The sequence below is a fragment of the Choristoneura fumiferana genome, chromosome 26 (assembly GCF_025370935.1).
Source record: "Choristoneura fumiferana chromosome 26, NRCan_CFum_1, whole genome shotgun sequence".
In the NCBI taxonomy this organism is placed as follows: Eukaryota; Metazoa; Arthropoda; class Insecta; order Lepidoptera; family Tortricidae; genus Choristoneura; species Choristoneura fumiferana.
In genome coordinates, this window is record NC_133497.1 from 376591 (window position 1) to 390600 (window position 14010).

Genomic DNA, 14010 nt, shown 5'->3' on the forward strand with positions numbered 1-14010 from the left:
TAACTTATATCAAACTTTCAAGGAAAACTATACCGGCTAAGTTTGCTTGAGATTTATTAGTAGTTTTGCTCTTAAATTTCTATTTAGCCAGCAGCCTAAGGTATAAAATATACGTAAACTTGGAAGATACCGTATAAAATACGAAATCCATAGAAAAATATTACTTAATTTTTTCGTAATGGCTACGGAACCCTATTTTGGGCGTGCCCTACACGCTCTTGACCGGTTTTTTGCATTGGATAGTGGTGCCTCTAGAGCGTATCGAAAATACAAACAGACATGGATGCACAGAAAAACCAGAAAAAGAGACCAGCGCTGGGAATCGAACCCAGGCAGGTCCTCAGCAATCCGTGCTGCGTGCCATACCCCTACACTAACTGGACAGGAGTACAGACACGAATTTCTCTTACGCACACATATCTCAGGTTGCTTTCTTCCTCTAAAGCATTCCTCTCGCTCCACTCCAGCGGGGCTACTGCGAAATTCGAAAAAAAAATGGTTTTGATTTTCGATTGATTTACTGCGAATAATCCAGTAATGAACTACTCGCAAGGAACTGCTGCGAATAAAGGCAGAGTATAAACATGATCATAATTGCTGTGACATATTTTACGGTGTGCCCTCGGGCAATAAGACTATTTTTCTGACACACCAAGACGTGCAGACGCATTCTTGCTACAACGTTGCAACTGCCGACTGCTCTTACAATCGCAGCCAACGCGCCATTTGAGTTCGTTCGTCCGTATTCCTGTTTCGTCGCATTCCCGATTCCTTGTAAGTATTCTTGTTTCGTCGGAATTATCTATATATAATTAAATCTATCATGCAGTAAATGCTGACTGCGACGGAATGAGGGCTATCGCGAATGAATTCGCCGCTAGAGGCGCTAGTGTAGCGTGAGGTCTCCGAAATGTCAAATCTCATAGTTTTTGGGTGGGTTGGGGCTACGCGGGTTTATTTATAATAAGATTTTTTTTGTGAATATTTTGCATAACCTGAAATTAATTATGGCAATTATGCGTTACGGGCAATGAATGTCTGTGTTTGAAGACAGTTTTGTCTTTCGGAAAACTTTTGTCCTCCCTTTTTTTTCCGAACAAAACGGGACTTAGCAACACTGTGGTTGCTGGATATTTTTATGGTACGGTTTTAAGGTGTTTTAAATATGATTTTAATGTAAAATTTGTTTTAACGCCCGTAATAACAGACTCTGAAAGCCACACTTAAAAACCTCACGCAACAGTGCGCCATCTAGTGAGAGAAAAAACGATAAGCCTCATTGTATGGGCAGTCAGCAGTTGACAGTTACATTGTAGTATTAATGCAGTCTGTCTGTACTGACCCTTATAGCAGCCCCACTTAGGAGTAACGTGTTTCTAAGGGGGGCATACTATATACCTACAAAATCACAAAGAAGGTCCTGTTTTTTGTTAAGAACGACCAATCGACCAGTCCTAAATAGGTATTCGAAAATCCATCATTTAAATACTACATACCCCGCCCGCCGCGAGTGATGACTAAGGACGTCTTGTAGGCTTTTTTAAATCTCGATTTAAGGCTTAAACTGACAGTTCTTGTATGGATCTGACAGGTGTTAAGACCACATAAACCTAGATTAAAAAGCCTGCAAGTGGACGTAAAATGACCAAGGCCTTAGAGAATCCACGGCGAGGCTCTGCCAGTGAAGCGAGCCTGTAGTAAGCTGCTAATCAACGATGCCGTATATAGTAGATAAATTTTGTACCTACATGGCGTAAGTAAATAATTATGTTTGTACTTCACTTGGGCGTTTCCAAAAAAAGGGTACCCTATCTTTTTTGAAATTTTGGAAAAATATGGTTTTTCCTACTCAGAATCAAGAGCACAATCGATTCCGATCGTTTAAAAAAATGTCCTCATTTTTTCATACAAAATTTTATGAGTCAGTTTGTCACGCCCGTACTGAGTGTATGAAAAAAACCGTCGCAAAACTGACAACTTTTTTTTTACTATCGGAATCGATTGTGCTCTTGATTCTGAGTAGGTTTACCATATTTTTCCCAAAATTAAAAAAAAGGGTACACACTTTTTCAAAAAAAACGCCCACCTAATACACAGAATGATTGGGAAAAATAACAGTGATTATGAAAAACCGCACTAAAATGAAGTTTACCATGATTAATAAATAATAATAATGATAAGAAATATGGGATACTTGCCTAGTATACTTATCCACGTTACTAGGCAACGGATAAACATACTTATACAGGGTGGCTCATTTAGATCGGTCAGTGTGGGAAAGTCTGAAACTATAAGACATACACGGAGATCTGCAGGGCTACTACGAAACTCGAAACTCGAAGTTCGTGTCGTGCGGTCCCTCTGACACTTATACTATTTAATACGGCGCGAGAGGGACGGTACGATACGAACTTCGAGTTTCGTAGTAGCCCACATAAATCCACCAAAATACAGCACTCTTTAATATCATACATACTCGGTAGCACTCTACCAACGTGGAATTTAAAGCATCTCATTCAAAAGCGACTCGCCCAAAAAACAGGGCTATTAAAAAAATATCTCCAACTTTTTCCCGCACGTACACGATTCAAAGGGCTTAAACGCCGAAATACGTTTCTTAATTATACATTAATAAATCGTTAGAGAAAGGAAAACAGTTTTTTTTTAAGTTATTGTAAATTTGACATTTAAACAAAATGGCAGATAAGACGTTCCCGCCACTAGCCATAGTTTCCCGCGCAAAGCGTTTTGTTACTGCAATGTTTTACGCCTAAACAATGTTGCACTAATTGCTTCGCGAGCGTTCGTACGCTTTTAATATTTTTAATGTACACAGACGTTTCCACTATGACACGATGTAAAGGAAATTTGACGCGAAAATGGATTAACCATTCAAGATAGATAGTAAAACTCAAAATAAAATATATGTATCCTACTGTCCCTACTTTATATAATATTATAAATGCGAAAGTAACTCTGTCTGTCTGTCTGAAACGCTTTCACGTCGAAACCACTGAACCGATTTTGATGAAGTTTGGTATATAGGTAGTTTGAACCCCAAGGATCAACATAGGATACCTTTTATTCCGGTAGATCCGTGCAGACGTAGTCGCGGGCATAAGCTAGTAATATTATAAATGAGTGTGTAAGTTACTCCTTCACGCTAAAACTGCTGGACGGTTTTTGATGAAATTTGGTATGTTAGATAGTTGGAATAACACATATATTACCTAATTTTTATCCCAATATTCGAACTGGAATAAAAATCCAAAATTAAAATCAAAAAGTCCTAAGTAGGTAATGTCAGATAGATTTTTACACAGATTATACATTTTACTAAAACTGGTAGAACCGTTTTTGTATTCACAAAACATTATTTATTACGTGCAAACACTGCTCATTCAATGGTAAAATAGTATTATTATTATACAGTCAGATAATTAATTAAAAAAAAACCGACCCTACTGCGGATGAAAACACTGTTGGCGACTGGCTGCGGTATGACCTTTTTTATAACTATACTTTTTGACACTTGCTTTTTTAATATGTTTTTACGTTCATTGTCAGTTGTGATTTGTTTGCCCGATCTGTCGGTTCCAATACATAAATTGTGCTTTTATTATTAAATAACCTATCATTTAACCCGTGTTTCCATCAATCTTCCCATTACTTCCCATACAGTCCACCACTAGCTATCATTTTGGTCCATTCTCACCGTAAAAATATCATCCAGCGAAAATCATCTGTCATATTTTTTTTCCACGTAAGTTCATTGTAGAATTATAGATTCCATTTCGTGTAGAATACATTATTTACATTAGTTTCATACGTATTCACTATGGTTGAAACACGGAGTAAGACAAAGACAGATCCCGCAACTACGGAATCCGAGCGGGTGCAACGCGATCGCCGCGAGCGGTCACCGCGCGGCACCCGGCCGGGTTCAACCACAACCGACGTCGGTGCTTCGGCATTGCCTGATAGAACGAGCATACCCACGGTGGGCAACGCCCCTGGTAGCGCGGCACAACCTGGCCCCGCCGCCGATCGCCCAAATGCTCCTTCTACCTCACGCAACGACGGAAATACCCAAGCACCAACCGCTTCTAGCGTCCACAGTAAGCAATCTCGCAGCGAGCGCACACAATCATCGCGTTCGTCGGCGACCGTCCGTGCTCAGAAATTGGCGTTAGAAGCAGACGCTATGCGGCGCCAGGTGGAGCGCGAGCGTGAACTCGCGCGACAACAGGCGGATCGCGAGCGTCAGCAAGCGGAGCGCGAGCGTGAAATCGCGCGACAACAGGCGGATCGCGAGCGTCAACAAGCGGAGCGCGAGTTCGAACTCGCGCGTCAACAAGCTGTGCTCGCACGTCAGCAAGCAGAGCGCGAGCGCGAGCTTGCCCGCCTGGAGTCCGAGGCGGAGCAAACGGAGCTTCAAGCAAAACTCGCCGCTTTGGAAGCATCAGATAAGTCAGCTCGTAGTCGTTATTCGTATTTTTCCGATCACAACGTAGAGAAGCGCACCTCCACGTGGGTTTCAGAACAAAATGTCAACGTGACCACGGCAAACCGAGTAGACATGCCTGGTAAGGCGCCGACTGTCACCTTGAGTAATCCTCAAGGACCCTATTCACAGCCGGCCGCCCCTACCAACACGGTATCGTTCTATATGCCCGATGTCAACCGCGAAACCATTCTAAACCCACACATACGCGTAGCCTTCTTAATAATAAATACGACACAATGACACAACAGCTATCTGAACGTTCTTCTTCCGACCCTATAACAAAACTATCTCAAGCTATTAACGCTCTTTCCAACAAGCCAAAGAAACCCGAACTTATCACATTCTCGGGTGAAGTCAGCCAGTGGATGGCGTTCAAAAGTAGCTACGAGAGAACTAAATCTGTTTTCTCTCCTTCAGAGAATTTAGATCGCTTGAACAACGCAGTCCGCGGTCAAGCGTACCAGTCCGTCGCGTCGCTCATGTGGACTTCCAGCGACCCCGACGACATCGTGAAGGCCTTGGAACAGACTTACGCTCGACCGGAGCTCCTCGTGGCCCGCGAGGTCACCGAGCTGCGCAACAGTCCTAAGCTAAGTTCTCCACAGGATTTAAATAGCCTGGCTAATAAACTACGTAATTTCGTTACGACTCTCAAGTTGCTTAATCAACACGAGTACTTGTCTTCCCCGGAGCTTTTTCGGTGTATTTTGGTGAAGTTAAGCGAGCACACCAGAGCCCGCTTCACGGATTTCGCCTCCATTCACGTACCAGAGGAACAAAATATTACAAAACTCGAATTACTGTCACAATTTCTCTTATCTGAGGCAGATAAACAATTAAAATATAATTTTGTTGCTGACAGTACAGTTAAGGCGTCATCTCAACCGATGCACCTGAATTTACCTCGAACAAATAATTCCAAATTTCAATTCAAAAAGGAAGCGGTACACGCTACGGTATCCAATGGCAAAATATTTGAGCGCTGTACATTTTGTAAACAAGGGCCTCACGACATAAAAGCCTGCAAAGGTTTTCTAGTGCTTTCCATTGACGATAGATGGCGCTGGGTACGAGAGTCAAAAATTTGTTACCGGTGCCTTAAGGCTAACCCGCATACATGGAACAACTGCCGAGCGAAACGTTGTGGAGTTGACGGATGCTCAAGACGTCACAATGCACTTCTCCACGGCACGCAGACCGCCGACACCCATGCTAGTGCGACATCAAGTGGACAATGCAACATGATACAAGCGTCCTCTGTCGATTCGTCTAGTTCAGTCAACATTAATAATGTTGGCGCCGCAACCAAACACCCCGACAAAATTGCGAATACTTCTGATTGTCTAATTAACGCTACAGGATCCTTGCCGTCGACCTCACGCCCCCGTGGCCTGCTGAAGGTAGTCCCGATTGTACTCGAGGGTCCCAACGGCGACTTCGAGACGACAGCGCTTCTCGACGAGGGCAGCACGGCGACACTGATCGACGGCGAGGTTGCTGCACGCATTGGCGCGAATCCTACCTGTCAGGAGCGTCTTCGCATCGAAGGTGTTAGTGGTATGAGCAAGGAACTTGACGTGAGTTATGTTGACTTCTATATCCGCGGACGTGGCCATGCCGATCGTTACTTAATTAAACACGCTCGGGCTATTAAGCCCCTAGGGCTTCGAGCACAAAATCCTGACACGATAAATCTCACGGATTATAGTCACCTATCTGGTTTAACTGACGTACTTTCGTATTGTACTGACGTGTCTCCTACAGTTCTTATTGGCGCACCAGACTGGCATTTATCTTTAAGTCGCGAAGTTCGTAGCGGAAATAAGAACGAACCCGTCGCCTCTAGAACCTTGTTAGGTTGGGTACTCCATGGTGCTTTTTCTCTCTCATCAAAACCACTCGAATTCATAAATCACGTTTCGGATGACTTGGACAGCCTCATAAAAAGTCAATATGACATTGATGCTCTAGGCATCACGAAAAAGTGTCCCCGTCCAAACGACGAAGACCAACGAGCAGTAGATATCATCGAATCCTCAATGCATCAGCTCGAAGACGGTCATTTTGAAGTTGGTCTGCCATGGAAGAAAGATTTGCCAAAAATCATACCCGACAGTTACCCTCAGGCACTATCTCGCTTCAAAACACTCGAACGACAGATGTCAAAAGACCCAACTTTTGCTACAGCTTTTCAAAAGTTCATAGATGATGTAATTGACAAAGGCTACGCCGAGGAGTGCGACCCAGACACTTACCACCAGCGTCTTCCGCAAAACGCTTCTTGCGTCAACACAGACGGCTCAATTCGTTGGTACCTGCCTATCTTCGGTGTCTTGCATCCTCAGAAGAAGAAGCTCAGAGCAGTCCACGACGCGGCTGCAGCAACGAAAGGCTTAAGCCTCAATAGCCTCCTTTTACAAGGACCTGACCTCTTGTGCTCACTTCTCGACATCTTGTTCCGCTTTAGAGAAGGTGCCGTTGCTCTAAATGGTGACATCAAGGAAATGTTTCCCCAGGTCAAAATCATCCCAAGAGACAGGGATGCGCAACGTTTTCTCTGGCGCAGTAAGAATGGCATCCTTAGAGAGTACCGCATGTCATCCATGATCTTTGGCGCCGTATGTAGTCCCTTTATAGCGCTCTATATAAAAAACAAAAACGCAAAAATGCTAGAGCCCAGCTACCCTACCGCTTGTAAGGCTATCATCGAAGACCACTACATGGACGACTATCTCGGAAGTTACCCGAGTATCGCTGACGCAGCACAGCTAGCCGCTGATGTTATCACGGTGCACAAAGCCGGCGGTTTCGAGATGCGCGCGTGGACTTCGAATCACCAGGAGGCGCTTTTATTTGTGCCTAAGGAATTTCGAAGTGTCTCCACATCTGACGTTTCCCTGCCTCTCAGTAGTGAAGTCGGCGTATTAGGCGTTAAGTGGAATCCAGGCCAGGATTTACTAAGGTTTCGCACCGTGCCCCAGATACCTACTGACATTCTTACCAAACGCAACCTATTATCAAGCGTCATGAAGGTCTATGACCCTCTTGGCCTCTTGATGCCAGTCATCATCTGGGGCCGCATTTTGATCCAGAAGTTATGGCGGTCAGGCGTTAATTGGGACATGCCCCTACCCGAAGTCTATGTCAGCGAGTGCCAGGACTGGTTCGAACAGTTGCGGATTGCGGCCAATATTAAAATTCCTCGCTGGTATATGACAAGGGCAGACGTGTCGGATGTTCAGCTACACGTTGTGGCCGATGGTGGCGAGCAAGCTTACGCCTGCGCGGCTTATTGGCGTTTTAGGTACAGCGACAACTCCGTGTCCACGGCACTGATTGGTAGCAAGGCTCGCGTCTCGCCATTGAAACCCCTGTCGATTCCTCGTTTAGAATTACAAGCCGCTCTTATAGCGTCGCGTTTTGCACAAACAATTTTACAAGCTCATCGATTCGAGCCCTCCAAAACCACTTTTTGGACTGACTCAACCACAGTCCTCAAGTGGATTCGGAGCGATGCTCGCGCGTTTAAACCATTCGTAGCGCACAGGTTGGGAGAGATCCTGGAAACTACCAACCCTTCTGATTGGAGGTGGATCCCGACCTCTCTCAACGTTGCCGACGATGCGACAAAGCCAAAGAAATTAAATTTGACTGCTTCTCATCGATGGTTCACCGGCCCACTATTCCTAGCGGAGCCATCATGCACTTGGCCGACCGAGTGCGTAACCGATGAGGAACCGAACTCCCCAGACCCAGAGTTGAAATCAGACGTGGTGGTTCTGTTCCTCACCACACAATCCTCGACTTTAGTACCGAACCCGACGCGTTTTAGCTCTTGGCTGCGATTGTTACGCGCCACCGCCCGCGTTCTTCAGGGCGCACGACTATTTCGGCTAAAACTGTCTCGGCCAATAGATCCAAATTCTAAATTACACATGGACGGCACCACATCTCCTCACCAACTGCACACTGTAGACATATTGGAAGCGGAGAAGCTGGTTGTTCATCTGGCACAGGTAGAGAGTTTCCCTGAGGATTTATCAGCCTTGCAATCTTCAAAGCCAGTGCCCAATAATAGTCGCCTTAAGAAACTCGCACCAGTCCTAGACAGAGACGGTTTGTTAAGACTAGACTCACGTATAAGGTCTGCCCCCGGAGTAAACGACAACATGAAGTCACCAATCATCCTCGACGGTCGTCATTATGTCACCCGACTCTTAATCTTGCATGAACACATTAAAGCGTCACATCACTTCAACGAGCTCGTCCTAAATGAACTCCGCCAGAGATTCTGGATCCTGAGAGCGAGAAGTACAATCCGCGGCATAGCAAGCTCCTGCGTACGTTGCCGAAGGTGGAAGAAGAAACCTATCCAACCACAGACTGGAGACTTACCACTAGAACGTCTGGACCATCACAAAAGGCCGTTCACTCACGTCGGGCTCGACTATTTTGGCCCTATTTTGGTAACAATATATCGACGCAAAGAAAAGCGCTACGTCGCATTGTATACATGCCTAACAACCAGAGCATTACATTTAGAAGTGGTCAATTCTCTCTCATCTGACGCAGCCATAATGAGCCTCAGACGCTTCATCGCGCGCCGAGGATCCCCCACCACCATATTTTCCGATAACGGGACAAACTTTGTTGGCGCCTCGCGCGAGCTACGCTGTCTACATGACGACTCTGTGAAGGAATACGCCACCAACCACAAAATTGTCTGGCGCTTCATCCCACCGGCATCTCCATTCATGGGTGGCGCATGGGAAAGGCTCGTACGGACAGTAAAAACAGCTCTAGGATCCTGCCTCACAAACCAAACGATAAAGGAAGACGTCCTGATAACGCTCCTTCTTGAGGCAGAAGCGATCATCAACTCGAGACCACTTACCTACATTTCATCCTCTCCAGATTCCCCCGAAGCCATAACACCATTTCATTTCATCCTGGGCTCCTCATCAGTCGTACCGTGGACCTCATCATTGACCGACGCAGACTTATTACGACGCTGCGACTGGCGACGAACATTGCGACTCGCAGACAAATTTTGGGCCAGATGGTTACACGAATACCTCCCAACGCTCAGACCCAGAGGACCCACAAACAATATTGTGAATCTTGGCGAGGGTGATGTGGTGCTGATCGCCGACTCTAACCTCCCTCGTGGGCTTTGGCCACTAGGAAGGGTAGCGAAGGTTTACCTAGGACCTGACGGAGCGGTCCGCGTAGCAGACGTCTGCACTAGAGGCGGCACGCTGCGCCGACCGGCCCGAAAACTGATTTTACTGGAAGCCGCACCTCAGTCAGTAGCCACCAGCTCTTAGTGTTTCACTGGGGTTCCGGTATGTTGGCGACTGGCTGCGGTATGACCTTTTTTATAATTATACTTTTTGACACTTGCTTTTTTAATATGTTTTTACATACATTGTCAGTTGTGATTTGTTTGCCCGATCTGTCGGTTCCAATACATAAAATTGTGCTTTTATTATTAAATAACCTATCATTTAACCCGTGTTTCCATCAATCTTCCCATTACTTCCCATACAGTCCACCACTAGCTATCAAACACAGATTCCGTTCGACAGTGGACACGCGTCCTCATATTGCCCACACGCGGTCAAAATATCTCTTACTTTTTCCGCAAAATGGCGATTTAATAGGTCGGAGCGATTTGAATTATTCCCACGTACGGCTAGGAATGCTTTTTGACATTTTTTAGAAGATACATTATTTTTTTAGGATTCCCGCGCTTGAAAATGGAATACCGTTAATGTTCGGGTGGGAGGTCGCTGTTTAATAATAATATTTGAATAACCGGCCAAGGGCGAGCGGGTCTCGCATATGAAGGGTTCACCAATTTTTAAAAACATCACTTGAAAACACGTGAAAGTAGGTATAAGCCTAAGGTTAGGCTAGGCAAGGTTAAGGTTAACCGTGCCTATCAATCTCTTAAAGGGCCGGCAACGCGACTGTGACACCCCTCGTCTTGCGGGTGTCCATGGTCGTCGGTGATTGCTTCGCAACAGGTAACCCGCATGCTTGTTTCTCCTTCTTATGTAAAAATGGGTTTTATTTGAGATACGACAAGTATAAAATGACGTCTCATATTCTTTATTTATTTCGTTTCAAATGGCAGCTGACGATCAAAGTAAATTGGTTATACTTAGTTCATGATTACGTGGCGTTGACGACCAGATGGCCTAGTGGTTAGAGACCTGACTACGAAGCTTGAGGTCCCGGGTTCGATTCCCGTGTCGGGGCAGATATTTGTATGAAAAATACGAATGTTTGTTCTCGGGTCTTGGGTGTTTACTATGTATTTAAGTATGTATCTATCTATATAATTATATTTATCCGTTGCTTAGTTAGTACCATAACACAAGCTTTGCTAAGCTTACTTTGGGACTAGGTCAATTGGTGTGAATTGTCCCGTGATATTTATAAATAACATCTGAATCGATCACTTTTTTAACCGACTTCAAAAAAAGGAGGAGGTTATCAATTCGGTTGTATTTTTTTTTATGTTCGTTACCTCAGAAGTCCGTCATTATTATGAACGATTTTTTTTGCGTTCGTCTAGGATGGCCTTCAATTAGGTAACTCTTGCATTTGCTCTTGAAAATCATAATTTATTGAAGTGGAACTGATGATGAAGACCACATTTGACCAACAGAGTTACCACTCAATAACAGTACTTCACGGGTTGAATTTCAATTACTTTAACACAGTCGCTAAGCAATTTATGCTCGTCGTAACGCATATGGTAAAATGGAACGGGTGGTGCAGCACCAGGACTCCTCGTCTTTTGTAAAAGGTGACGAGCAGTTGACATTAAACTATTGTATCTTAGATTATTTACACTAAAAAGCGTGAAAAAAATATAACTAAAAATTGAACCAAATACAAAAAACCATGAAAATAATTTTCTACCAGTCTAAAGTCAAGTCGGTGCCTCAGCACGAGACAGCAGGAGTGATTGAAGTCTAATATATAAGTAAGTATGTAGGTAAAGTAGACGGCTATAGGTCCACTCCTGCTGTGCTGTGTCGCACTGTGCTGAGGCACTGACTTCAGACTGGTAGAAAAATATTTTCATGGTTTTTTGTAGTCGGTTCAATTTTTTGTTATTTTTCTTATTTAATACACCGTCAACACAGCTCGCACTTGACCGCTTATCGCTCGGGGACATTTTTAATGTCCGCCATCATCCAATGCGTCTGTTGATGTCATTAAGCTAACGTTTGAGAGGGGACCATCGATTTAGGGACGTACCGAGCATGTTTAGATGTTAACTGCTGTAGCATTCGTTTACGAATTCATTTGTGACTTTTTAATCGGTTTAAAAAAAAATCAAGAGTGTACCTACAGTGTTCTGGATATCCTGGCTGCAGCATCAGGCCGAGAATTCCATAATCTTGCATAGTTATATAGCATATACATGGGTGTTTCAAATTTTAGAGCCCAAATATGTTTGAAAGTAAAGTAAATACCTATTATGCGTCTAAGAGTCCCACCGCAGCGAACAAAAGAGCTGATTATCTTGAAACGGCTGAACCGATTTTGATACAACATTTCTAAGAACCATCGCTAGAAAACCTGCTTTCAAAAAAAAAAAACAGCATTCATTTCGGTCCACCCGTTTAAGAGCTACGATCCCACAGACAGACATACAGACACACATAGCAGTCAAACTTATAACACCCCTCTTTTTGCGTCGGCGGTTAAAAATGAAACAAACGTTGCCTGGGGTCAAATGTGAATCCTTCTAATATTATAAATGTGAAAGTTTGTGTCTGTTTGTTACCTCATCACGTCTATACCGCTGAACTGATTTAGATGGACTTCGGTATACAGATAGTTCGAGTCCCCCGGTATCCTCTGTCTGTAAATTGCATACTTCCCGCGGAACAGCGATAAACGAATACTACGCAGATGGAGCCGCGGGCAACAGGCTAGTAATGTTATGAATTGAAAATAATTGAATTGTTTCAGCACATGTTTGAACTTATTAGACTAACAAACCTGTGAAGTTTTTTTTATCAATTTTGGCCGTACCCATCTCTGTAGTTGACTGTACTGGATGCTTTAATTAATATTTTCTGTGATTAAATCTCATCATGTAGTACCTACAGTTGAGTTCATAAACTTGTGAGCAAATCCTCTAATCCTGCCGTGAAGCAGCAGTGCTTGCACTGTTGTGTTTCGGCGTGGAGAGTAAGACAGTCGGTGAAATAACTGGCACTTGAGGTATTCCATCTTAGGCCTCTAGGTTGGCAACGCATCTGCAATACCCTGGTGTTGCAGATGTCTATGGGTGGTGGTGATCTCTTACCATCAGGAGACCCACTTGCTCGTTTGCCATCCAGTCGAACAGCAGTTTTTTTATTATTAAAAAAAAAAAAAAAAAAAATATTTTATCAAAAATATCTGAACACGCTTTTCTACGCTGTTAACAATTAGTCATGTTCAGATATTTTTGATCAAATTTTTGCTCACAAGTTTATGAACTTGACTGTACCTAAAATTATGCTAATAAGAAAAAACTGAAATATCATCCTAATAAGTGTGTAGCCACCTAAAAAAAGTATGTATTTTCTTAGAGGTACGAGTATAATGTTATTATGATGCTCTCGTACTTATATGTAACGCTGTGTCACAGCTATTTATGAAAAACATATTTTTTGGCGGTTCACTTTAGGTATATTTTACAGTGACATGTTCGGCAAAAATAATTTGATTGATTGGACGACGAATTCCAAACCAAGGTGAATTTAGAAAAGGTAAAAGGTGAAATCAAATATTTGTACAAAAATGTGGGCGTATTCTCTGTTATTCGCAAAAATACGAAGTATGATTTGCTCTTGCCGGGTATTTATATTTTTAAACGGTTTCAAAAAAGGAGGACGTCCTCAATTCGGTTCTTTTATGTTCGTTTAAGTACTTCAGAACTCCGTCGTTTTGTTTAAGAGCAAAAAAATATTCTAGAGGCAAATTTTTTGTTGTAAAATTGTTCTAAGTATTTATAGTATAGGTACGTCAGTCAAAAGAATTGACCATTTTCAGAAACAATTCTATTCAAACGCAAATAACATTTCCTAGTTAATACTATAACAACAAAGGAGCTATAGCATAAACAGCCGTATTAAACGTAAATCGTTTGAAAAACAACAATTTTCCGTTTCACGCACGGCCTCCCGCTGGCGGTGACAGTTGTCATTTTTCCCGCCGAAACAAAGACTGAGCAATAACCAAACGCCAAACGCACCGTCGCACGTGACTTGTGATCGAAAGGGATTCTGTTTACGGACGTTTTTTTACACCATTTGCAGATAAATAGGTATTATATTAATTGACCTAATAAATAGGTACCAAAATACTAATGTAGGTTTTTTTTTTTTAATAAAACAAAAAAAAATTATACCTAAACAATTACTTTGCTCACCCGCTACATTATGAAAGCTACATATACAACAAATGTGTGTTCATGCAGCTCCTCCACG

At 43.3% G+C, this 14010-nt stretch overlaps 1 protein-coding gene across 1 annotated transcript; it reads left to right on the top strand.

Annotated features, from left to right (window-relative positions):
* The first annotated feature begins 6546 nt into the window (after positions 1-6546).
* Positions 6547-9834, top strand: LOC141443084 (uncharacterized). The gene has a single exon (XM_074108294.1). It carries the CDS (start codon positions 6547-6549, stop codon positions 9832-9834), a length of 3288 nt encoding a protein of 1095 aa, XP_073964395.1.
* Positions 9835-14010: the final 4176 nt, after the last annotated feature.